The sequence below is a fragment of the Lissotriton vulgaris genome, chromosome 10, assembly GCF_964263255.1.
Source record: "Lissotriton vulgaris chromosome 10, aLisVul1.2, whole genome shotgun sequence".
Taxonomy (NCBI): Eukaryota; Metazoa; Chordata; class Amphibia; order Caudata; family Salamandridae; genus Lissotriton; species Lissotriton vulgaris.
This window is the reverse complement of record NC_141698.1, coordinates 496,333,271-496,359,834: the sequence shown is the minus strand read 5'-3', so window position 1 is coordinate 496,359,834 and position 26,564 is coordinate 496,333,271. Positions and strand designations below refer to the sequence as shown.

General features: G+C 46.6%; 1 protein-coding gene across 2 annotated transcripts in view; it reads right to left on the bottom strand.

Annotated features, from left to right (window-relative positions):
- Positions 1-26,564, bottom strand: part of PARN (poly(A)-specific ribonuclease) — a 615,197-nt gene that overhangs the window by 398,093 nt on the left and 190,540 nt on the right. For both annotated transcript variants that reach the window (XM_086941354.1, XM_086941353.1), the window contains exon 13: positions 11,877-11,954. In XM_086941354.1, the coding sequence (XP_086797480.1) occupies positions 11,877-11,954 (78 nt within the window). The remainder of the gene's footprint in view (positions 1-11,876; positions 11,955-26,564) is intronic.

Here is a 26,564-nt window from a genome sequence, read left to right as displayed (position 1 = left end):
GTGCAAAGAGCACCAACGCGACCTGTGTGAGGCTGCAGCTGGACCCCAAGGCGTGAGGCGGGACTGCGAGGACCAGCGTGCAGCGCAGCGCTGATCGGCCGCAGCTGGTCCTCTTCCCGCCCCCTTCACCTGCTCTTCCTATAACATCGTTCAGAGCAACGCGCACGCGGGACGGGCGCGGGGCAACGGCCGGGGCGAAGACCGGGCAAAGAGCGGGCCGTTTAAGGCCGTTCAAGGACGGCAGAGGACGGCCCAGGCCCTGATTCCCTGTCTCATCGCCCTGAAACCACCATCCAGGTAGGCCGATTGTCACTTAACTTTCCTTGAGGCCACTGCCATCTAACACCTGGTATAGCATTTTCATCTTCAACGCCAACCATGCGGCACAAAACAAGAAGCTGTACCAAAAACGCTGCGGAGGTAGCGCAAGTGACTGGTCCCATTGACCTTTTCATCTCACGGGTAAATGAGACAATTGACAAGAGCATTGTACTCCTAGAGAAAAGAGTCTCCCTGGACCTCATGAATGCCAAGCGTTCTTCCCTGGTCTCCCTTGCAAATGCAAATTCACCCTCTCAGCAAGCTTCGAACAATTGCTCTTTGCCCTTGCCCTTGACCACCATAGGCACTGTTACAGTACCGAGTGCTGTCGACTTGTCAGTTACCTGTTCGGAGTCGGACCCGTCCTTTGTGGATCTGGAGGCGACCCCAGACCTAGAAGCCTGTCGGACACCCAGAGAGACGGAGCCGGGCCTGGATGGGTTAACTGCCAAGTCGACCCCTCACGTGCCCAGTGATTCCAGGGGAAAGGTTGCTTTTATCCCCATAAAAGTAGTGACTAAGTCTAAAACTAAGGAGCCTAAACCTAAGGAGAAGACCAAAGCCAAAGTTAGTAACCATAATTTGGTAACACCTACTCCACACACAGCGCCTGGCATCCCATGTTGAGTCGAAAACATGGTCACCGACCTTAAGCATGATCTTGAAGCTACAATTGCGGCCCAAATCAAACCCTTGATCTCTAAACTTGATAGGCTAACATCGCTCATTAATACTAAATGGCCCAACAAGATTAATGAGCTTGGGCCTGTTCAGCAACAAGGGTATAGAGAACCACCACCCAATCCCCAACTGTCAGCTAAGGTCACTAAGCCCACAACTGATAAAGCGAAAATCTTCCCATCTTCCAAGGACCAAGCTGCATCACATTCTCCCCATCTAGGGAACAACCCTGCTCAACCGCCACCTATTCCCAATACAAAAGCGGTGAGCAATCCTTCATCCGTGCAGCAATTAGCCGATGGTACCAAATCTAACACCTCCCAAACCACGGATCCCAAAGGGAAACCTACGAATACCCTAGCCTCTGACTCTACCAATAACTCTGAAGCTCCTAAGCCAAGGCAGACCCGCTATAAGTCTATTAGTCTGCCACCAGAAGTTTCTCCTTTTGTGGTTGTGTTAACTGCTGTCCCCCCACTGAAGGAAGGAGTCAAAGAGACCTACGTAGAGTTAAGAAACAAATGTGCCCAGTGGCTTCAAATACACAAACCACTGCCTAGTAGCATGAGCGGGGAAATTCTTACTGTACGTAGAGGGGATTGGGTGGGTAGGAGTAAGAAAACAATACCAGGGGATGTAATTACTGTTAATTTTAGGGATGTGGGGGCTGCGACTTTCATCTGTAATGCACCTAACAGCGGTCCTGCCACCCAGATCAAACCACTCCCCTTGTCTTACTTCCTCCCCAACTCGACAAGACCCAACTTCCACCGCCCAATTATTCCAAGTAACCAAGGGCCTGTACGTCCCCCTCAATATGCCCCTAACCACTGGCAACAGCCGCCTAACTTCCCACCTTTTGTCCCGCACCATGTTGGCCCCCAGTGGCAACAACCTCTCAACCCCTTACCACCTTTTTTCCAATCTACTCAGCAGTGGCAGCAACTTCCTCAGCAACCATTCACTGCCAATCACCATTGGCAACAGCCATGGCAGGATCCGTCTCTATCCCTGTCCTTTAACCCCTCCTATACACAGTTTGCCCATCCAAATAGGTACTGTGTATTGGATGAGGTTGATTGACTTTCTCCTAAGGGAGGCTTAGATACCAACCTCCCTCATGCAAATATCGACATGAAGGATGCAGCGCTGGGTACATCTCTCCCTACAAACTTAGAGGTGTCACCACCTACACTAATTAGGGACAGTGCAGATTCATCTCACTGTACTGTGATTCCAGACGGAACTCAGCACATGGCGAGTTAAAAATCCTTAGTTGGAACCTTGCTGGGATCTCAAGGAAACTAGGCCTCCCGGAGTGGAATGCCCTGGTTGATGCCCACAAAATCTGTATATTTCAAGAGACATGGGCCACTGAGCCACTGCACCGGGTGGGGTTTGTCACTTTTTTTACACCAGCAGTAAAATCCAAGGCAGGGAAGGGACGGCCATCGGGGGGGCTTATTATTTGGATAAGTATCCTGCTTAACTGTAGGATAATTACTAAGAAGGCAGGAACCCCGGATATTCTTGGTGTCTCCCTATTGGGTCTACGGGAAAGTATAACGGTTGACCTCTACAATGTCTATATCAGGGGAACAAAAAATGGGTGTATTTCACCCACAATGATGGAGCTTGAGGCTCAGTTGGGAGAGCAGAGTGGACTTGGACACATCCTAGTAGCAGGGGATTTTAATTGTACATATGAACCACTCCCCCTAGAAGGAATTCCAGATCTAGGAGAAGAGGATAGTAGATGGGGTATCCCTACCCTCTCTATCCCACCCATCAAGCGCTGGACTCGCAGTGCAATCCATCTAAATGCACTCACATTGGAGTTTGGATTAAGAGCTGCCAATGGTCGCACTCGATCTGACCTCCTGGGTGCTCCCACATTCAACAGAGTTGGTCAATGCACACGGATTGACTATATTCTGCTGGATAGGGGCCTCTGGAGCCATGTTAACGACATGGTTATTACCAATACCATAGAGAGCGACCATAACCCACTCTCCTTATCCCTAAAAAATCCTTGGCACATTGAAGTATTGCCAGTCTCTCTTAGCCGCCCACAGGGGATTACTGTCGCCACTTGTGGCAGGCGTCTAAAGTGGAGTAAGTTTATGTGCAACACCGACAAACTATCCACAATAGACGAAGTGGTTAAGGGCACGCAAGCCGAAATTGGCTCTATTGATCTAACTATAGCAGCAGACAAGGCCACCGCTATTTTTGAAGCTGCCGTAAAAACTATTGGGGACCTCTTTTGGGTACAATTGCCCTCAGGGAAACAGAAACCTAAACCTAAAGGCAAACACGATTGGTATTTGGCAATATGCAGGAAGGCCAAATCACGCCTAATAGAGGCAGTCAAAGGGAAGTCCCCCCCCACTAATCCAAATTGCCAGAAGAGACCATAAAAAGGCCTTACAGGTAGCTAAAAGGGAGTGGGAGGATACCTACTGGCTAACCCTTAAGGAAGCCAGTATGAAAAAAGACTAAATCCTTCTGGGACACCATAAGGGCACGAAACAGACCGGATAGCGACCTTGTAACCTGCAGCATTCCGGGCCAGGTATGGGAGGCTCATTTTTCCAAACTTTATTCCTGCCAAAACGATATGATTGGAAAAGGGTCAGTCCAATCCTCTCCTTACACTGATTATATTTTTCTCCCTAGCCATCCTGACTTTACACTGAAGGAAGTAGAATATGCTATTAACTCCATCATTCCACAAAAAGCTGCAGGACCAGATGGCATCCCCGGGGACCTGCTAAAATCCGATGGTGTTAATTGGGGCAAATTAATCCACTCCCTCCTTCTTGCCATCTGTAGGGGTGCCCCCATTCCCGTGTCATGGAAGGGGGCAGAGGTGGTTCCCATCCACAAGAAAGGCCCTAGGGATGATCCGTCCAATTATAGGTCGATTAGCTTGCTAGACGTAAGCCAAAAAGTTGTCGGTAAAGTCATTCTACTCAGGATACTCAACTGGGTAGATGAAAACAAAATACTTACCGATTTTCAGGCCGGTTTTAGAGTAGGCACTGGAACGATAGAGCAGGCCTTTAGGCTTATGATGATCTACTGGAAGGTGGTAGTGATAGGCAAGGGCAGTCTTTATCTCGCATTTATCGATTTAAAGACTGCCTTTGACCTTGTCCCCAGGGACTTGCTATGGAAGGTTCTGGCCAACATGGGGCTCCCACAGTATCTACTATCCCTACTAGTTAGGCTCCATCAGGACAGCTTTGCCCAAATCAGGTGGGGCTCTGGAGGGGAGAAAACGGGCTGTATTCCGGTCGAGAGAGGGGTCCGCCAGGGATGTGTTCTGGCTCCCACCCTTTTCTCTTTGTACATCAATGGGGTGGTTGAGCACTTACTTAAATCTCCATCCGACGAACCATCCCTGGCGGGGGTACGCATACCGACCCTCCTCTTCGCGGACGACACGCTCCTAATCTCCAAAACCCCAATGGGACTACAGAAACTCTTGGACAATTTCCAATCCTTTTGTACTGACCGAGGCTTGGTTATAAACACCAATAAAACAAAATTCCTCGTCCTTAATCCCCCTAAACAGCAAGTGCGTTCCCCTATTTTAAACACCGAGTCCCTGGAAAGGGTAAAAGTATTTGATTATTTAGGGATACGCATTTCAGACAAAATGGATTGGACTCCCCATCTAGATAAGATGCTGCTGAACCATAAAAGGATCACAGGTGCCCTATTAAGGGAGCAACGTTCCAGTTCGTTCAAACCAATAGGAACAGTCCTAGAGATCTACGCTGCCAAGGGTGTCAGCTCTGCACTTTATGGAGCTGAACTTTGGGGCTTTGCATCTTCTCAAGCTTTACAAAAATCTGAGAACAATTTCTGTAGACAAATAATGTCCCTCCCTCAAAGCACCCCACTTTTACCCTCATTTATGGACCTTGGCTGTACCCAGATTGGCGAAATTGCGAAATTTCGTCCCCTCCTATTATGGGCCCGTATTTGGCGGGTAGAGGAACTCAGTGCCTACGCCAGAGGTCTGGAAGAAATAATGGCGTCACCACACTGGGCCAGAGTCAAATGGCTAACAGATATGAAAACCTTATTGTCGAACTTGGGCCTATTGGATTCCTGGGCAAGCAGAACCTCTCCTCCAAAACAAGTACTTAAAAACCTTTATCGGGATTGGATCTTCTCCCAAAGGCATTCCAGCACATCCATTGGCAGGCTTACAGAGGACTTTTTGATGTTTAAAGACCGTCCCAGGCGAGAACCCTACCTAGACATAATCGGGAAACCGTTTGCCCGGTCCTTGTATTTTAAATTTAGAACGGGTACTCTGCCATTGAATACTTTCACCAAAACATGGAAATCCTGCACAGACAAAACTGACTTGTGTCCATCATGTTTAGCCCACCCAGAGACATTAGCCCATTTCTTATTTGTCTGCAAGGAATATGCCAATCCAAGAAGGGCGTGGCTGAAGAACTTGTGCCGGCAACTGGGAACTAGGAGCCATGATGTGGCAATTAGGATACTTGTTTCGGACAGCTATGTACCCTATGCCTGTGCCCTAGCAAAATTTTTATTCTGGGCTTGGGCTATTCGAGCCAGAAAGCTTAAATACTCTGTTTAATTTCTTTTTAAACAATATTAATTCTAGTAAATGTTATACTCTTTGTTATTAACTGGATATGTACTACTAATTTTATTATTAACTATCAATTCTTTTTAACTTGCTTTTATGATAATGACATTTTATCGAAATAAAGCTTTTTGACTTGACTTGACTTGACTTGAATTACTGGACGCTCTGGGGAGTAAGCAAAGAGATTCCGGACTCAAATCTCGAAACTTAGTAGGAATACTTTCTTCTGAGCAATCGACACCCAAAAATACATGTAGACACAGTGCATCATGCTGGTTCCGAGCTATATGCCCAACAACAAACACCCAGAGATGTGCTTGTTAAATTCCACAATTTTACTGAAAAAAAGTTCTACAGAAAGCTGAAAAGGTAGGGGGATGTCAGTTTTTACAGATACTCCTGCACATTCTACCAGGACGTCTGCCGGCTTACTTTGCCGCACTAAGCAGATATGAAAACTCAAGAAGAAATTCTGAGAGGGGGGCATACTATACAGGTGGACATACCCTTTTGGTCTCCTCTGGATTAGGGGACAAGCATGTCATCATAGAGGTCTGAAGGGCGATGGCGTTGTTGTAACTGGCTGTGGGGGACGTGCCCAGAAATTCTACGCTGGAGAGCTCGGGGTCTAGGTCCCTAGCCGCAAAGAGGTATCTCTAACTGGAGCCATCAAAGAAGCCGTAATGGGAACTGGCAGACTATGGAGTGGGGGATGAAGAATGGCCCCCGGGAGCCCAGAGTTTAAAGGATGGAACTGATGGACTGGAGCCATCCTAGAAGGCTGGACTGCAAACTGATGCCTGTTGCCCAGGGCATCAAGAACAGCTTCCAGCTCCAATCCTGCTACTTACTCCGGACATGCAAGCAGGGCTATGCTGTCTGTCACAGTACTGCACCTTTGAGTGCTTGCTGCATGATGTACAGGCTGCATGGGAATGGGAGGTCGGAGGGGGCGGGGGGCCCTTTGTTGCAACCCTTTCAGGGTCATCTGCACGCAGGTGCTTTAGAAGGCTTTGCAGAGAATTTTCCTCCCTCAAGATGCAGAGGGCTACCTCCCCCTCCTTCCCTGCTCTCATCAGTGTATAGGCAAGGATATTACCCAATACAGTCTTATGCCTAGCCGAGCTGGAGCTGGGCAGAGACCCACATGTTTCTCGCTAGTCGTCTGGCTGAACCTAGATGGAAGATACCTAGTCTGGGGGTCTTTGCACTGTCGGGAAGGAGGGCCTTCCTGGCTCAGACAGGTGATACTGGGGGCAGATGGCACCGTCAAACAACCCTTCTGGGGGGTCAGCTATCTCCTCACCACTGAGTAATTCATGGTTTGTTATTCTTGGTTCTCTTTTGGAGGAATGTGGGGGGTAGGACAACGTCCACCACAAAGATGCTCTTATGCAGTTTAAGGCACACATCTCATTCAAGCTTCTACTTCTGGTCCAGAGATGCTTCAGATAGTCATGCCTAATGCACGGGTCTGAAGCAATCCATCAAAAGGGGAGTCATATGACAGAACCTTCGGGAGTCCTACCCAGATAATTGCTTCCAGTAGACTCCTCTTCAATGGAAAGACCATGGTAAACAAACAATGCGTATCCAACAGCCTACTACTCTTCACCCCTACCAAGCAACGGAGGGCAGCAACCTTCCTGAAATGGAATTTCCCTCTTCTAAGCTTCCACACTAAAGTGGACAGAGATGGGAGACAACTCATTATGGTTGGGTCATTGGAGGGGCGACCCATCACGTTTGCCACAATTTACAGACCAAGTTCAGCACAAGACGTAACTTTTTCAGTTCTTGAAAGAGTTGAACGGATTGGCTCCAGTAGATTATTCTTGCCAGTTTACTGACTATGGTGTGAGACCCAATAAAGGTATAGGTAAGGAGGGAGCAGGACACATGCAGGAGCTTTTTCAAAACGCCTGACGAAGGGCCTGGAAGAGTTAGGCTTAAGGGATGCCTGGCAGGAAACACATGCAACAACTGCTGGCTATACCTTTTACACCCATGTCCATTATACCCAGTCCAGTATCAATAACATTTTCTTGAGCATTATCCTAATGGGAATGATATGCTTGGTGGAGATTGGGCCCGTAGTGATCTCAAACCATGCTTTTATATTCTTCCAGCTGGACCTGGGGACACTGATATGCCCTTGCACTTCGAGACTCCAATCCTTGTTAAGGGACCTAATAATGAGGGATGAAATAGGTCAAATTGATTTGTTATGTGAACGTAATTCCTTCTCAACCTAATAAAACACTCCTATGTCATGGGGATAAGGTGAGCAGCCAGTTTTTGAAGGACCTGAGATGACAAAGGAAAAATAAGTACATTAGAGAGATCCTGGACTACCCTGGGGTGCCTATGGGTGATAATGCAGAAAGGGCTGAAGTGTTCCGACACTTCTATGCTAATCTCAATTTTGGATAACACCCCCCCCCCTGCTCGGAGCAGTCAGGACAACTTTCAGGCGAGGGTACAATGGCCCAGGCTCATGGACTTGCAGAGGGATTCACTAGTGGGCCGGATTCAACTCAAGTAGGTCAAACAAGGTAGGAAAACCCTTGCACTTACTAAAACTCCCAGCGCGGATGGCCTCCCGGCCCAATTTTACGAAACATACGCATTTAAGAAATCCCCGAAACTTGAAGCCATATTCAATCACTGCGCTGACACAGGCACAGGCACTTTAAGGGGGGGGGTGGGGGGGGGGGGTGTTATTGCAGTCCTACGAAGGCCAATAAGGGTGCCAGCGCAGTGCGTCCTATCACCTAATAGCCCTCTTAAATATTGACACAAAGCTATTCACGAAAATCCTAGCCACCCGCCTCAATTAGTTGCTTTTGATTGTGGTGAACCCGGACTACAGCATATTTGTCGAGGAAAGCCAAACCCACAGAAAAATGTGGGCAGCCAGCCACCTGATGAAGGCCTCCGTCAAGAACATACCACTGATCCTTCTATCCTTAGACGTAGAGAATGCCTTCAACATGGTGGATGGTGCTTTTCTGAGTCTCTCTCTTCAAAGGACAGACGGGGGAGCTCTGTTTTTGAGGATGATCTTTTCAAACTAAGGGAACTTCACAGCCTTGGTCACTCTGAATGGTTGTCTTGACCCCTTCGCTTTTTCCAGGGGCTCCAGGCAGGAAAGCCCCTGTCATCACTTCTGTTTGACCTCTTTATAGAATCCCTACCCTGTTTGATTCTGATATCTCTAGCAGGGACAGGGATCATATTTGGGCCAAATAATGTAAAATCTCACTGTACACCCATGACATACTTCTAATGCTAGGCTTCCTGAGCAACTCACTCAGCGGTCATAGATTTTCTCCCGAACTTTGAGCCTTGCTAAGTAGGATTAACGCAATAAAAACGAATGTCTTCCCAAGTCTTCCTTATCTCCGTCAAGCCCTCCTGATAAGATTGGACTCTAACTTAAACTAATCCAACAGTTACTGATGTCCTTCATATGAAGGGAAAAGGCTCCTAGTGTCTTAGATATTACTGGCAACCAAGTTGGGGGTGGAGGGGGTGTCTGGCTACTCCAAATACTCCCCACTATTATACAGCGGCTCTATTACAGTTGGTAGGGGAGTGGTCCGCGATCCTCTTATACTCCCAATGATTACATGCAACTTTTACACCTGTCCAGGAGAGTCAAAACATTCACAAATGTAGGGAGGGGAGCTGTAGAATGATCTGATATGTATGGCAATGCTGCCCCCAAGACATTTTGGTATGCAAGAAATCATTTAATCTTCTGAAGTCTGAGCAGCTTCACTATGGTCCAATCTGGCCAGAGATGTACACTCCTCCATTTCAAATCTGGGATGGGAAATATACTACAAAGTATGGTACGGTTGGCACTACACTATCCACAGATTACATCACATGTATCACAATGCCTTTTCTAGATGCTGGAGAGGTTGCAAAGCACAGGAAGAGGTGGCTCATACATGGTGGGAGTGCCCAGCTGTCCATCCCTTGTGGGAGGAATACACAGCATCTTAGGCTAAAAGATTCCCTCATTGCCAGGAGGGATGCTCTAGTGTCTGAAGTCCACCGACTTATGTTTAGTCACCTCACTCGAAAGTCCTATGATTATCCAATGCCTAGGAGCCGCAAAACTGACGGACTTATTACTGGGAGAAGACAATGTGTCTATCACTTACTCAGTGGTATCAGTTTGAGGACCATACTTGCAATGGACGTTAGATCAGTAATATGAACATTACTCATTTACTACAGAATGTCAATTGGAAACCATTATATGTTAAGCTGAGCGGCAGCACTCCTAACTCAGCCCTTTCACTGTGCTGGATTGCCTTGGGCCTCTTTGACTTCTATGTTTCGCTTTGTTCGCCCTAAGTTGGCAGGGTATGCTCAGACATGAGTCCCTTGCTCACTTGGCCATGGATTCAAGATAGCCTGGCTGATTAGGATTATGAATCCGAAACCGGTCCCAGGATTCTTTTTTCCGGTCCAGGGAAGACATATATAATTAAAATTAATTGCAAGTTTATATAGCGCTAGGATCGACTCGCGGAGGAGTATCTCCGCGCTTCGACCGCTGCGAAACCCTTCCTGGCTTCCCTGAGAGATGGTCCCTTAATGGGTATCTCCAGGGTGAGACCAGGCATCCCCGGCGGTCTGGTGGGGCCGTTAGTGCAGATGAGGCAAGCTTATGCCCAGAGTTGCCGAGTGTGATCGCTGATCAGAGTGGGCACCGAGGCGAGAGAATTATCGAGTCCGCTGACCCTGGTCCAGAAACCTGCCGCGTCGGGAATCAAACCCTGGTCCCGGGCCGTCCTCTGCTCTCGGGTCTGCCGCCTCTAACCAGTGAGCCACACTACTGCACATGGCTTGGCAGTTCGGGCTAAACTGCTCCCATGAGGCACAGGGTCAGACTGATTTGCATATGGCCATGTCTGAACTGGGGTGGCTGAGTGAGATAAAGAATGGTGATGGATTAAACCCAGATCAGTTGACTGGGGGTGAGTGTTTGATTTGCTCAAACGCTCCGTCCATCATCCCCCTTTTGTTTCTCTTTGACTGGCATGGCTGCAGAGCCTCACATTTTTTTTCTTTGCTACAGCATTCTAAACAACTCCTTTAAAATCACCAGGTTTGCTTCTTTAGGACACATGGGATGGGGCATTTATGTCTTTCATCAGTTGGGGTTTGCGGAAGGCAAGAGGATAATTGGTGAAAACAGGGATCCAGTTTACTTGTGGTCCAACAGCTATTTTACAACGCTTCCATGATTTGATCACTGAAACTACCATTTGCATTTTACCCATGTTGGGTTGTAATTTCTATGGCAGTCCCTGCCAGCTGAATGTTCTTTTCATCTGAAGATGCTGGTAAAAATATATACACAAAGAAATGTATATTTATTCACTTTAAAATTGTGATTTCTCTTTTTAAATGTGCATTTGTTATCCAGATGTACTAAAAACATGCTTCGGAAACCTGCAACAACAAAATTAGCTATTTTTGAAGTTTGTGAGCACATTACAAAGTAAATTAAAAAGTAGTGAAAAAAAAGTTTGTTTTCTTTATATCGGCAGCTAAAAACGTTATGCCAGATGGTTGAATTACGGTGTAATGGGTGGTTGGCAAAATAAACAGAGTAAAAGTAGCAAGATAAATACAGGTGTAGCACAGAGGAAAGAACATGCCTCCCAATAGGGAGGAGCACATGCAGTCACCTTTCTTCTTTTTTTACGGTCTTGCTACAGACATCTCCTGCCGAATCACAGACCACATGCCGTACAATACTCCACAGAGCCAATCCATGTTCAAGACTGAATGGCTTGCATGTCAATTTCAGATGCCTTGTTCTTACTTGTGGCTTTACCCTCTGTGTTTTTTGCCACGCACCGGAGCATTTGGAGGAGTGATGGTTGATCACCCATCTACTAGACCTACGACTGGAAAAGACGTAAATTCTTACCACGAAATATTTTTGTGAGCAAGGGCAAGAATTTTTTTCAATACACATCACTACTTGCACTCTCTAGTATTGTCTGAAAGCTCTCAGTCCTGTCACTCAATAGAACGGATACCATTCTGTGCTACCTCAACACTAGATCCACATTGAGGTTTGTATTGGAGCCAGCTTGAATTGCACTTCATTGCTTTTGCCAGAATATTATACATGTTAACAAAATGCATACTGTGCAATAAATCAATCTACTTTGAACAATATGAAATTGAATGTACCACTTACTTCAGGCAGTTGGCAGAAGAACTGATGAATGGTGTGCATGACGTCCAACAGCATGTTGTGGCCGACTACAAGTTTAGCCTAAGGTAGGAAGTGCACAGCACTTGATTAAACAAAGTTTCTTGAAGAACTACAAAGTGCGCTTTTACTCTATGTATTTAACTTTTACATGATGTGAAATTGCCATGTGAAAATAAGTTATACAGTTTGAACAAAAAAAGTTACTCAATTTAAAAGTAGTAGTATTAATAGTACCTTTTAAAGTGAATACAGGATTGCGAACGCCCATGCATTATGGGCACAGTAAAGCAAAATTAATTATATAAGATTTGTCACAGAGTTTAACTAAAATGTACATTTAGAAGAATGTTCAAACAAAAAATTAGAAAAGCAAAAAGTCATCTTTAATTCCACGTATTTACATGTGAACTTGATGCTAGTTACTTGGTAGAGGCTCAGTCCTGATATTCCTGGGGCACAAACATACCCTACCCAGCTATTGATAACACATGTTAGATAGCATAACACAAAGTGCACCACTGCATGTAAATTGGGTCTCAAGTGCCAATGGAAAGTTTCAAAATTTCCAAACACAGTGGAAACATTTAGAAGTCGAGCCTGGTTAGGCACAGTCTTGAATGTCCAGTACAGATTACTTGTAGTAGAGGGAAAGCATTAAATACCCACAAACAATTGCCAAGTCTCTGAATTATCATGCTTAAAAAATGTTATATGGTACTAAACCTCTCAGTTGCATTCAGCAAACATTCACCCCATATTGTACTCAACACCTTTGGCATCACACTTTGTGCTACATTCTTTTTTTCCCCCTTAATCTGCCCAACCCATACCTGTCCACAGGAGCTCCTCAAGTGCTGTCAACCTGTTGCCGGCCCACTGTTTGGAGTCCTTGATCCAGTCCAATTCTCTCACTGCATGCCTGCATTGGTTAACTTAATAGCTACATTTGAAATTTGACATCACACCCAAAGGAATAATATTTTCCTCATTACTCCACCCTCTACTGCTGACCTCCTTAAAAACATAGCTAATGCTTCTGCCATCTCTCCATGCCAAGCTTTTCATCACCACCCTGAACTGGCTGAAAGGCCAATGGATTCCACTTCCAGCCTGAGAACTACACAGCATCCAGGTACAAAGTACTGAAACAGGCAAGACTCCACTTTCCAGCCCACTAACCCAAAGCACCAGTATTGAGGAAACCACCTCCTAGTCGGCCTAAGCCTGTATGCTTTCCTCTGTGGCAAGATCAAATGAATCTTTCCACAAATCAAACCCACTTACTTCTGAACACTTTTTTAAAATTGTGCTGCCACTTTAAAAAGTTACATCTGCTTCACACATCTAGTCATAGTGCATACAGACAATAAAAAGACTACCATTTTGATGAAAGTCCTCTTTTTCAAAATTATATTTAATTGAATCAATGCTTTTTATATAGCCCCAGTGCATTTTGTGCCGACCAAGTCTCTTCTTCAGGAGGCCTTGGATTAAATGTGTTCAATATTCTCATACTTCAGTATTCTGTGGTATCACTGAAAAGGGTTCATCCAGTTTATAGAGCAACTACCACTCTGATTTAAGCAAGTGAAATGTGTCAAGTGGTGCCTTGCTAGATCGTTTACAGAGAAATCATAAGCTGACACATTCCTGTCGGCAACCTCTCCAGATAGACACACACTTCCCCTTACTGACAAAATGCTATCTGGCACCTTCCAACTGCAGCACCTGTACCATGTGCTAAACCTGGTATTGAAGAAAATACATGGAATCTTTTCCATGTACCACATCAAAAACCGATTCAGCTACTCGTAGTTTCACATCTGCCAACCACCAGTCTGCCCCAAATCCTCCTGTACCTGGTGCCAGTTTCAGCCCTTCAGGTTGCTGGGATTCCACCAGTGACATCCGCTTTCCCCCAAACTGCACCCTCACCACCATTCAAGGCGAATATAAAAACTCAGTTTCTCCAACTGAAGCACTGCAACAGTTGAGGAACATCTGCCCCTTCTGAATCCCTGTGAACCCCTATCTCCGCTCAGTGTGCTGCACCAAAGAACAGTACGTTATGCATAACCACCAGACACCGTTTGCACAATGTCATTTTCTTAAGCTCCACTCACTCAATCTACAACCCTATTCCATAGCTCGAAAACACAAAATTTGACACTGTGCTTGTGAAGTTTTTCTGATAATTTTCGTTTGCCTGGTAGAAATGAGCCGGTTACTTATCAATACTACTATTATAAAGAGAGAACTGTGTCCTTTGAGCCAGGTAAACTCGAAAAGTACACCACCAATGCAAACATCCAAGACATCTTTGAAAACCTCAGGGCAAGCAGAAGGACATAGGCTATATAAAAATAAAAAAAGATACGTTCTTTAAAAAATTTAGGAATAAAAAAAAAAAGTAGGCTCTTGCAAGTAGCGCCGGCCGCGACGTGCGTGATGACATTGGGAGCACGGGGAGGAGCGGCGTTCAGGAGCAAGAGGAAGAGCGGTGGACATGAGCGCGGGGAGGAGCGGCGGACAAGCGGTGAGGAGCGGCAAGAAGCGGAGGAGCAGTGGAGCGGTAAAGTCAGCAGCGCGGGGAGGAGCGGCAGCTGAGGTAAGTGAAGCAGCCGTGGGAGCGCACCGAGAGACGGGCGGGGGCCACAAGTGCTCGAAAGCCTTTTACTCAAAGTCGGGACGTCGGGGGAAACAGCGGACACGAGCATGGGCAGACGCGGCCAGGACCAACAAAACCGGAGCAAGGAAACACTAAGTACGCTCTGCTGCTCCCGGCCGCTCTGCTGCGCCTCTCCTGCTGAGATGCAGCCCCCAGCCCCCTTCTGCCGGGGCGGGCTGCTAGTATCTGATAAAACTCTTTCTGGAGGATACTCTGAATTCCTCCCAGGTGCTAGCCTGTATCTAAAACATTTCCTAGCAACAATACCCGTGCACCAGTAGGTGGAGCCATCAGACTCCACAGCAACTTCATATTGCCTCCAGCCCAGAGCCATATATACGTGCCATACATGCATACTGACCTCACTTTCTTTAACCTACCCCACGCCCTCCGATGTAGAATGGCCATGACTGCTCTCAAAAAATTATATTGTGCCGTTACAAACTTGTGATATATTTAGGACTCTGGCCCACTTCAGAGAACAGGGAGAAATGTGGAGTTAGGGTATCCACAGAAACAGCACTACCGAAGACAAGTAACTTGTTCTTCTGATGGAAACGTCTAACCACAGATTCCTCACTTTTTGAATAGATACCAATCAAAAAGGTAGATGGTCTCAGGGGTAGACTTCATATCAGGAAGTCCATTAAAACTGAGGGGCCAAAATGGCTTTCCCTCCACACCCTGGAACAGAGGCAGTAATGCCTGGTAAAGGCATGGACTGACACCCATATAGCACACAAAGAGGTACAATACCAGTGCTCTCCACACCAGTGATGTGGTGATTACCCTGGCTCTTGTAGAATGTGCCACAGTACGGTAAATCTTTATGCACAGAGATTCCATCTGGACAAGTTATGTACCCCAGTGTATCCTAATCTAGGCCTAGTTAGATATACAACCTTTTACCTACATTTGTCTTAACTTACTCTGCATAACTGTTCTAGCACGGACCTTTTACGCAGTTATGTACTGAATGTTGATATGTTTCTTTGAAACTAGCCGAATTTACTATGCATGAGGATTCTTAGCTAAGTCCCTGCCCATGATGTACATAACAGGATTAATATACTCTATATAAATGTAATGGCCACTTCATCCTAGGGTGAAATAACTACTTTGCATAATTGCAGGTATTGATTTAGGCTGATTTACATAATTGTACTCACAACATATTGATTGAGTACGGAATCCCGAGGCTATCTTTATGGTATAAAAGAACCATAACAGGACTAGATAGGAAGAGGAGAAGCTTCCACGGTGACAAGACGCTGAGGTCCCTGCACGCAGTGGTCTGACATCCCTTGCGTGGTGTCCAACTCAAGACCAATATGGGGTCCTTCATTCCCTCTTGTCAGGTAATGGGGTTGGCTCTCTCCTAGGTGATTCTTGGCTTTACACCCACATACATGCTAGGTACACTTAAGTAGGGTTTACATCGAAGGAGTGTACTTGATTACAGCCATGTGTATATATATATATGCCTGCATATACTCACTGTTTTAGCACAATGGTAGAATTCTGCCTTTTATTTACTCTGTTGATGCTTGCAATCTTATACATTTTTTTCTGTCTAATGATTGTCACAGCAAACATGTTCTGTACTAGAATGATGCTGGTTCAATAAATACTTATTGAAAACATCACCATCGTTTATTCTATGTATCTCTCTGAGACTAAGTGAGCCCCATTGACTGAGTGAAAAGCACTGTACTATTTCCACGATCCCTGAAGGATCAAGGGTTGTCATGTTCGCTAGTTGCCAGAAACTATTCGCTCCTTGGTAAGGTTAGGGGGCTTATGGTGGCACTGAACTAGCTGGTCTAAAGAGTAACATATAATTTGGTGGTGTCTGGAATCAGTATAGACATCAATCTCTTAGTTTATGTTGTCTAAACGAGCAGAACCTTTGTATTTTTATGAACTACATGACATTCCTTCCTTAACCTCAACACCACCAATAAAAGGTTGTTCATTCACTCAGTGATTTGTGGCAGAAAGAAGGGTGCTTTTGGGGAGAAACTAGGTCCAGGGATACCTCTGTTCCTCCTTAGAGGAATGTGGCAAAGAGAAAAAAATCAGGGAGTGAGACAGATTGTCCCTCATGGAAAGAAGACACCCCTTTCAGCGGAGAGACAGCACAAGTCTAACATATCAACAATGCGCTCATAGCATCTGTAGGTCAATGGCAAGGAAAGCAGAGGTACTGGCTTTAATGGTCCGCAATCTTATAGAAAAACTGCAGAAGCTTGGCGAGCATGGAAGTCCATAATGTGAGGACAAATGTAAGGTTAGATGGAGGCATTGGCAGCCTGGCACCAAACTGCAAAGATCTAATACTTCTGCAAAGAGGTAACACCCACTTAGTTGGTTCAGCCAAATCATTTGGCACCAAGATGTAGGCTTGAGGGTTAGGGTGCAGAACTGCACCACGTTGACACAGAAGGTCCTCCTTAAGAAGTCGCAGGACCAGAGGAAAAATGCTCAAGAGGTCAGAGTACCACACTCTCCTAGCCCAAACGTGGGATAATGAGATGAACTGGACTCAGTCAAACCAAACATTCAGAACTCAGGCCAGAAGAGGCAGAGCGTGCAGTCATTGCACTGCAAGTTCAATGCAGTGCAATGACTGCACTCTCTGCCTCTTCTGGCCTGAGTTCTGAATGGTGGCAAGTAGGTGTACCCATACAAGTCCCACCGTGGGAAGGCACCTTAAAACACACCTTGGGATGCAGATGCCATAGATGGTTTCCAGATGCCTGCCGAGTGTAGGCCCCCGTTCCCGATATTCAGCCAGCACAAAGGAAGAAATCCCTTGAAGATCGAGACGCCACTAGAGTCCTTGCTTCCCGGTACACCACCTGCAACAACACACCACCTGACTCTTAACTCAATACCACATGGCATTGCACGGGCAACCAGCACTTGGTTCGTTTTATTCTTGAGGGATGGTAGAAAGGCCCTCCCAGTTAATCGAATGGCACAAAGCTGCAAGGAAATGATATGATGCTTCTGCACCGGAGACCCCAGACTTCCACCTCCCTCAGGCGACCATCCCTGCCAAGAAAGCAATTAATAATTCTGTACTGTGAGCTAATGGTTTATGGTAATTGCCTGCCACAAACCAGATGTCTTTAGTCAGACACTAGTGAAGGTCCCAGGCTCCCTTATTGGAAATACAGATGTTGCCCAAGAGGCAACCCCAGGGCTGGGCGCACTACAGGTGGAGGTTTTATAGAAGAGTCCACATGTGCGAATGGGCATGCAGGACCATCAGGATGTAGCAGGCCAACAGTCCAAGAGAATTATGAACAGTCTGCACCAGAACCCAGGAGTGAGTCTGAAACATCAAGAGCTTAACTTGAATGTCCCACACTCTCTCTGGCAGTGTAAAGACCTTGAAAGTCAGAGTCCAGGATGGGCCAGATGAAGGGAATCTGCTGCATTGGGTGCAGAAAGGATTTTGGCTTGTTGATAGAGAAATACAGGGATGACAGCAGAGTGACCTTTGTAAGTGGTCTGTGTCAGAGCAGTGAGCTTGCATATATGGCTGCTGTTACGACAGGCAACAAAGGGGAAGACAGCTACAATCCTTGCTTGTTGCCATAGGCTCTGCCACCACATCCTCTGGAACCCAGTAAGGACTGTATAGACAGTTGAATGAGCTGCCTTTGTAAAGGGATAAGCACAACTACAACAGTATCCTGTGGACTTTCCATATTGCTGGTGGAATGGACTGATCGAGGATAGCAACCCTAAGGAGAAAGGCCCTGCAACTGCTGTGTTTTTGTGGTTTTTTTTTTTAAGTGCTCCAAAGTAGAACCAGCCTTTTCTCCAGTAAGCGTGGTACAATCATATAATATGTCCATAAAACATGACTTGGCATCAGGCATCCAGATAGGAAGTCTGATCATCACACTGGTGCTCACATCCTGCCCCAAACGGTTAGTTGTAGCTAGACAGAATCACAACAAATAAGTGGCTGTGTCTTGTTAGTCTTTAATTATTTGTGCAAAAGTATTTCTGTATTCCTTGGTTACAGCAGGCAAGATCTTGCTGGCCATAACCAATAGTACATGTGTACAGCTCTCCAGCATGCAGACAGCATTCTGGTTCCACTTATCTAAACATGTCAATGTGTGTAGATTTCCTATCTGGCAGAGAAGGGAATGCAATGGAGTTGAGGAAGACTGAACCATCAAGCTCTAACAAGTCTGATACTGTGCCGGATAGGATGGGTCTCCAGGGCCAGGCAAATGACACCTCGTCACATGGCAACTTAATTGGGATCCAAACACAGTTTGGACCAGGTCACCTTCAATGTCTGTCAGCTTCATTAAAGGGCAGAAAGGACTTTGCAGCTGCAGGTACTGGCTGCTAAATATCTGCCAATAAGTTTGACTTGGTCTCCAGTATGGGTAGCTGAAGTTCCAACACTTTGCGACTCTTACGACTACCACCACAAACAAACTAGGAACTCTTATCTATAGGAGCCCCTGGTGAGGAGGTCAAATCTGTCACAGAGGAGGTATCCAGATCACTGCAAGTCTGTACATAAAAACATAGGCCAGCATCAGTGTAATAAAGGGGGAGTAAATAATCTGCCTCGATGTCATCATGCAGAATGCTAAGGAGGTCTTATACAGGGTCTAAAACAGATCCAAATAAGCCTGCCAGCCTTTGGTAGTGTTGGTTCCAAAGGAGATGTAGTGCCTGGAAATATAACCTGGGGGCTGCACCTTGGTTATCTCCTGAATGAACATCAAACAGGCACGTGATTACGTTCGCTCCACATCAAACACAGGCATTGGATCTGGAGCCACATCAGCAAATGAAGACTTCAGCACATGTGTGGAGGGTAGCACATGTGTGGAGGGTAGCACATGTGGAGGGGGGGCACATGTGTGGGTTAGAGGAATGGAAGAGGCCCCATGGAGTCATCCAGGGCAAGGCCTGCTGACAAATCATACCTGGATTCCTGTGGCTCCAGGGGGCTTCCTTGAAGTCCCCAAACTAACCATGCAGGGCTGCAAAAGTGGATGGCACAGACTTATTTCCTTGGTGGTCGTGGGACACCTGTCCACAAGAGTTACTTTAGCCACTCTTGGAGAAATATGATCACCTAAATCACTTGATGATTTTTGGGATCCTAGTATTCCACTGGGCTGCTTGGTAGCTCTGGGTAGACTCCACAAAAAGTCCTTATTAATTGGAGGTATTTTTTGGAAGCTGTGTCTTTCGTTGAGTTTTCTAAGCTACTCCATAGCATTCAATTTCCTACAGGTTGTTTCCTTAGTAATTTCCATTCCAGTTCCAGGTGTCCCTTGTCGGATTTCAGCTCTGTAACCTATCCCAATGCTCTCACTACCCAGACAAATCATACAACCTTCCTCAGCACTACTACTCGCCCTCCACACAAAAACCTTGTGTCTTCAATACCTAAGATTCAGTCTCCTCCTTTCCCCTTTGATCTTCAACTACCCTCCCCATCATCTCTTAGACTGCCTCCTCAAAAGTCCTTTGGTAACTTTCCTCCATGGTTGACCCCTACCATCCTCTAAACTGTGCCCTTCACAATACCAGCTCTCACCCTCTCCATTCAGCATGCTTATGTAATCGGTGGCGGCGAGGAGGGCGGTCTCAGTGCTGTGGTTGCTGCGGAATCCAGATTGGGAAGCGATGAGTATGGCATGCTCTTCGATGAAGGTGGTTAGTTGCGTGTTAACTAATTTTTCAGAGACTTTAGCTGTGAAAGGAAGGCAAGATGGGCCAGTATTTTTTCAGGTCCTTTGGATCGGCCCAGGGTTTAAGGAGGGGCTTGACCTCAACCCGCTTCCAGTCGCCGGTGAAGATAACAGCTTCAAAGGTGGTGTTGATGGTGCAGCGGAGTTCGAGGACGGTGGCGGATCTGTGGAAAATGTGCGGCTGACAGGCGTGGAGGCTCCTTAGTCGGTGTTTTTCATGGTCCTGGTGGTGTCTTCAGTGGTGACCGGTGTCCAGGTGGTGATGGTGGGCTGGATGTCATTGCTGGAGGGAAGGGTGGTTTCTGGATTCTGTTCGTTAAAATGGTCGTAGATAGCCTTGATCTTTAGGTGAAAGTAGGAGCTGAGTTTGTTGCAGAGGTCCTGGGACAGTGTGATGTCAGTGGCTTCACTGGGAGGTTTGGTGAACTGCTGGATGATGTTGAAGAGTACCTTTGAGTAGGCAGTGTGGGTGAGGATTTTGTTCCTGATGAAGGTCCTCTTGGTGGTTCTTATGAGTTGATGTTATTCGGTCATGGCATGCTTGTAGGTGGACTGGTACTCTGTGTTTTTGCTGTTTCTCCATCGTTTCTCGAGCTGTCAGCATGAGCATCTAGCTTCATGGAGGTCGGTGGAGAACCAGGTGGTGGGACAAGCTTGTCTGCACAGCTGGAAATCCAGCAGTATAGTTCTGTGGCTATGGATTTGGCATCGGTTATGACGGAAGGGGGGGGGGGGGGGGGGGTCGTGGACTAGGTCCTCTTTTGTGATCTTGCTCCAGTTCCTGCGTGGCTGGCATGGGGTGGGCTTGTAAGCGGTGGTGCTGCTGAAGGAGAAGTGTGCGCAGTGGTGGTCTGTCCAGAGGGCCAGCGAGGTGTGGCTGAAGTGGATGTTCGTGCCTCCTGCGAAGATGGGGTTGAGGATGTGTCCGGCCTTGTGGGTGGGGTGGTGACTAGCTGCTTCAGTCAGAGGTTGGCATGGTTATCCAGGAGGGCAGTGGAGTCAGGGTCGCATCATAATACCATAATACTTACTCTTTGGCAGTTGATTATAGTTAATACAGGTTGCAGATTCACTTTTAAAGCTAAACACTTACATCCACATAAAACTAAACTGGTATGGGTAATGACTATTACCAGTAGTACATCAGTCCACAGCAATACACCACCACAGCATTACACCACATGGACAGCCATGAAAAAACGTAAGCAATATGTTACATGCCGCTGGCCAACTGAGAACTTTGTTCCTCCAACCTATGGCGGCTCAGGACCATAAACATTAAACAAGATACCTCAAATTGGTGAAGTAACCAGCTAAGCGAACTATGGACATAAAAATACAATAAACGGAGCTGCATTGCTACCAGCTGACTTGAAACCAGAACCTGCACCACACATGGCGATAATGCTGCAACACTCCAAATAAGACGGTGGTACAGCGCTCCTGAAAGTCAGCAAATCTTATGAGGTATCCCAGGTCAGAGTTGTCAATGACTGGGCATACTTAACCTGGAACGACCTGGCCTTACGGATCGATAGATGGGAAACGGGTGGTCAGATATACCTCCATTCACTGTATTGGGGGAGGGAAGAGGTTGGATGCCATAGCGAGGCCGGCCACAGAAAAGGTAATAACTGCATGGCACCAACTGAACAGTGAAATTAAATGACAAGAGGCCATGATGGGAAGAAACTAGACTGGGGCCTGTGGGGCACTGCAAGGTTTTCAGAGTTATGTTATAACCAATTTATAAAGCGCACTTAGACCAAGGTTTCATGGCGCTGTTTTGAGCAGTTGTGAGTTAACTGTTCTGACATGACTTCTGAAGGGACGGTTACTCATGTGCCTGTATGAACAGCCATGTCTTAAGCTGCTTTCTGAACCGAAGTAGATCGGGGCAAGAACGGATTTCCCCTGGGAGTGAGTTCCATAGTTGTGGTGCCAAATGCCCAAAGCGACACCCACCATGTTTGCGTTTGAATTTTGTGCTCACCAGCAAATTCTGATGTTTGGAACGGAGATCACGGGTTGGAACATACCTCAGTATCAGATTGTTAATAAAAATTGGGCTATAACAATTTAGGGATTTAAATGTGAGGCAGGCGGTTTTAAAGGTGGCCCGCTGAAGCAGTGGGAGCCAATGGAGTTTTTTTATCAGAGCTCTGGCCGATTGCCACTTAGGCTGCTGATAGATCAATCTAGCTGCCTGGTTCTGTACAAGCTGGAGCCTCTTGATCTGATAGAAGGGGAGGCCTAGATAGATTGAGTTTGCATAGTCTAGGTGGGATAAGACTAGGCCAATCACAACTTGTATCAGTGCTGCCTGGGAAAATAAATGATGTATCTTTTGGATCTTCCGCAGCTGGAAAAAGCATTTAGAGACAACCGAGCCCACTTGAGTGTTTAGGGACAGATCTTTGTCGATAGTCACCCCTCGACTTTTTACGGAAGAGGAGGGTTTAGGGAACGTCCCTAATTCTGCTGGCCAATAGTGAGGGCCCCAAGAGATACAACTATCTCCTATCAGCAGTACCTCGGTCTTTCCGGGGGTTCAATTTTAGTTTGTTGTGATCCATCCAGTTGCGGATGAACACCATGGTGTCCTGAAAATTGGAGATTGATTCAGTGGAATTGTCTATGGTAAAGGAGAGCTGCAGGTCGTCTGCGTAGATGAAGGTCGTTCCTTTCCTCTGTTTTAAGGCTTTAATTAGGGGGAGTAAATAGATGTTAAACAAATGTGGGGATAGGGAGGAGCCCTGGGGAACCCCACATGTGATATTCAGCGCTGGCGCTGTAAAATTTGCCAGGCGAACACAGCCTGTGTACGGTCCTCCAGGAAGGCGGTGATCCAACTTAGGGCCCTACCCTGGATGCCTGCGCGCTCGACACGGTCCAACAAGATCTTATGGTCCACTGTGTCGAACGCTGCAGACAGATCCAGGAGAACCAGAGCCTGGGGGGTACCGATGTCAGCCTCCCTGCGGAGCTCGTCCAGGACTGCCAAGATGACCATCTCAGTTGAATGCCCTGGGCGAAAGCCAGCTTGATGAGGGTCTAGATGTTCGGTTTGTTCTATAAAGGCAGACAAAGATTTTGCAACATGTGCCTCCAAAACCTTAGCTAAGTAAGGAAGCAAGGAGATGGGGCGATAGTTCGATGGCTCTGATAAATCGGTGCCAACCTTTTTTATCAGGGGGACCACAGTGGCATCCTTAAATGATTTTGGGACACAGCCTTGAGTAATTGATGAATTTAAAAGGGACAGAGCAGGTTGAGGAATAATGGAAAAAACTTCTCTCATAATATGTGGGGGGCAGCAATCCCGGGGGGATCCAGATTAGACCTTGGACATCAAGGAGATGAGTGAATCTGCATCGATAGTAGGGAAACAGTCCATCGTATGGGTATTCCTGACGGAGTCAGGAGGGATCACAGCTGACTGTCAACACTTGATGCTGGCTTTAATAGCTGTGATTTTTTCTAGGAAGAATGTGTTAAGTTTATCACATAGTTCCTGAGTGGGAGTTGGTTTAGGTGAAACTCTGTCAGGGTTGGAAAGTTCATCCACAATTGAGAAGATCTCTCGATTTGTTAGTGGACGTTAAAATTTTGGAGGAGAAATATTCAATCTTGGCTACCTTAACGGCTTTGTTGTATTTTGCTTGTTCTTGTTTATAGAGAAGCTTATCTTCAGGGTCATAGCAGGCTCTCCATTTCCTCTCTTTCTGACGGAGTAATAGTTTCATGTCCTTTAATTCAGGAGAGAACCATTTATGGGCTTCTGCTTTCCGGTTTATTTTGATCTTTTTAGGGGGGGCAAAGTGATCGCTTGCTGTTTTTAACCAGTCATCGATCTGTATGTCAAGGAGATTCACATTCTGGGCTGGACTGGGAGTGGATCCGGCCAAGAAGGTTGTAAATTCAGACAGGTCCACAGATTTCCAGCATCTAGCAGTTCCACCCTCGACCAAGGGGGATTTAGCTCTCATTGCCAGGGTGAGGTCAAACGTGACCAGAAAATGGTCAGACCATATACATGGGTGTACCTTCGTAGCAGAGATGATGGGATTTGTTGTCCAGACTTGGTCCAATATATGGCCCTTATTATGTGTTGGCCTGATGATATGTTGTGTGAGATTAAAATTTGACAAGAGGTTAGTAAATTCCAGGGAGTGAGGTCCACCGGTTTGGTCCCCAAACCAGTAGTTGAAATTGCCAATTAGCAAGATATTAGAGTACTTGGTTGCTAAATTGGCTATCTGTTCGCTCAGAGACATGGGAAAGAGTGGCATAGGCTGAGGAGGTCTATAAACAACTACACATATCAGTGATGTGTGATCCGAGTCAAGTTTAATCTCTAAATTGTCTACGCTAGCTAGATTAAGAGAGTCAATAGATGTAAAGTCATGTTTACGATGGATAATGGCAGCCACTCCTCCCCCGGCTTTTCCTGAAGGCCGGTCAGTGTGTAGTATGTAATAGTCGGTCAGGAGTGCTGCTAGTATATCAGGGGCAGAGTCAGGGGTTATCCATGTCTCGGTCAGAAACAGGATATCAGGTAAATCAGAGGAGAGTAAGGTGACGATTTCCAGTTGGTGTTTGACTAGGGAGCGTGTGTTTAAATAAAACACTCTGAAGGTTATATAGTTGGGGGCAATGGTTACCTTGTGGTTCCTTTGGATACCTTGTATTTCCGGGAATGTGTCACGTTGTTGTAGGAGTCCTAGACTGTCGAGACGGTTCCTTGTGATTTGGTCTAACCGATGGTGTACTCCATGTATGTTGCATACTTCTGTAGCGGTGTATTTCAATAAAGGCACAGAGTGCCGTGCCCCTTGCCCCGTACTGGCGCGGACGGGCGAAGACGGGCTTGCCTTAGGCGCGCCTTCGGCGCGCTGCCGGCGTGCCCGCTGCGCCCGTCCGCTGCGCTCCCTGAATGGGGGGGGGGCCATTTTATACTAACGGATGCGTGAGGGGCCGAGCACTAGACCGCTCGCCCCGATTCCCTACCAAGATGGCGGTCGACAGGAAAACGAGGCAAATAGTAGTATCCACGCAGCGTTTAATTGGCTGCAGTGGGTTAGGGCATGTGCTAAGTGCGTATCAATCAATTCCCAGCAATTGTCGTTTTAAAATACAGTTTTTTAGTGCAAAATAAGAGATAAGGGTGCAGTTTTAAAAAGCGGCGTAAATTCGGTAACAACACACCAGTCCCGGCTTCCGCCTCAGGACAGACACTCGCACACTCTCAATCAGGGATACGAGTGCTTTTAGCAGTGTTTTTATACTAACGGATGCGTGAGGGGCCGAGCACTAGACCGCTCGCCCCGATTCCCTACCAAGATGGCGGTCGCCAGGAAAAAGAGGCAAATAGTAGTATCCACGCAGCGTTTAATCGACTGCAGTGGGTTAGGGCATGTGCTAAGTGCGTATCAATCAATTCCCAGCAATTGTCGTTTTAAAATACAGTTTTTTAGTGCAAAATTAGAGATAAGGGTGCAGTTTTAAAAAGCGGCGTAAATTCGGTAACACACCAGTCCCGGCTTCCGCCTCAGGACAGACACTCGCACACTCCGCCTCAGGACAGACACTCGCACACTATCAGAGAGTTGGGACGGCATCCGCCTCTCCGTGATGGCAGATGTATGGGACACAAATGGGATTGTCCCATCTCAGTACTTGGAGGGTGTATTGGATGTTTGCAACACAGCAGTTCAGATAGGCCCAGCTGTGGCACAGGCTCAAGGGGCGCAAACCCATGGATGAAGAGACCCAAGAGGAATCCCCATTGGAAAGGAGATTACTGGTTGGGCATATCTGCTTGAGGGCTATATTGTTAATCTACGGGACATTAATGAGAAATATGCAGGGACAGCAGGTGAGGCTGTAGGGTCACTGGAAACAAGATCGGGGTGCAATGGATAAGGAAGACTAGTAAACCGCTCTGGGCTTCCCCGCAGAAGTGGCGATCAAGGCGATTATTGACTGATCCAATAAAAGATCTTCCTAGAACATATTACGCAAGAACTCTGCTATTTAAAATGAGAAAGGCGAGAGATGCATAGTGTCTTCGGAGATGTGGGATGGAGGGTTCATTCATACACGCTGTGGCTTTGCCCGAAGGTGTGAGGCAGTCAAAAAATTGTTGGAGAATGCAACTGGGGAGTGAATAGAACTGCAACCCAAGCTTGCATTACTTGAAATACGGGATACCTCAGAGGGGTCAAAGCAAGAAAATCTCACTGAATATTGGATACA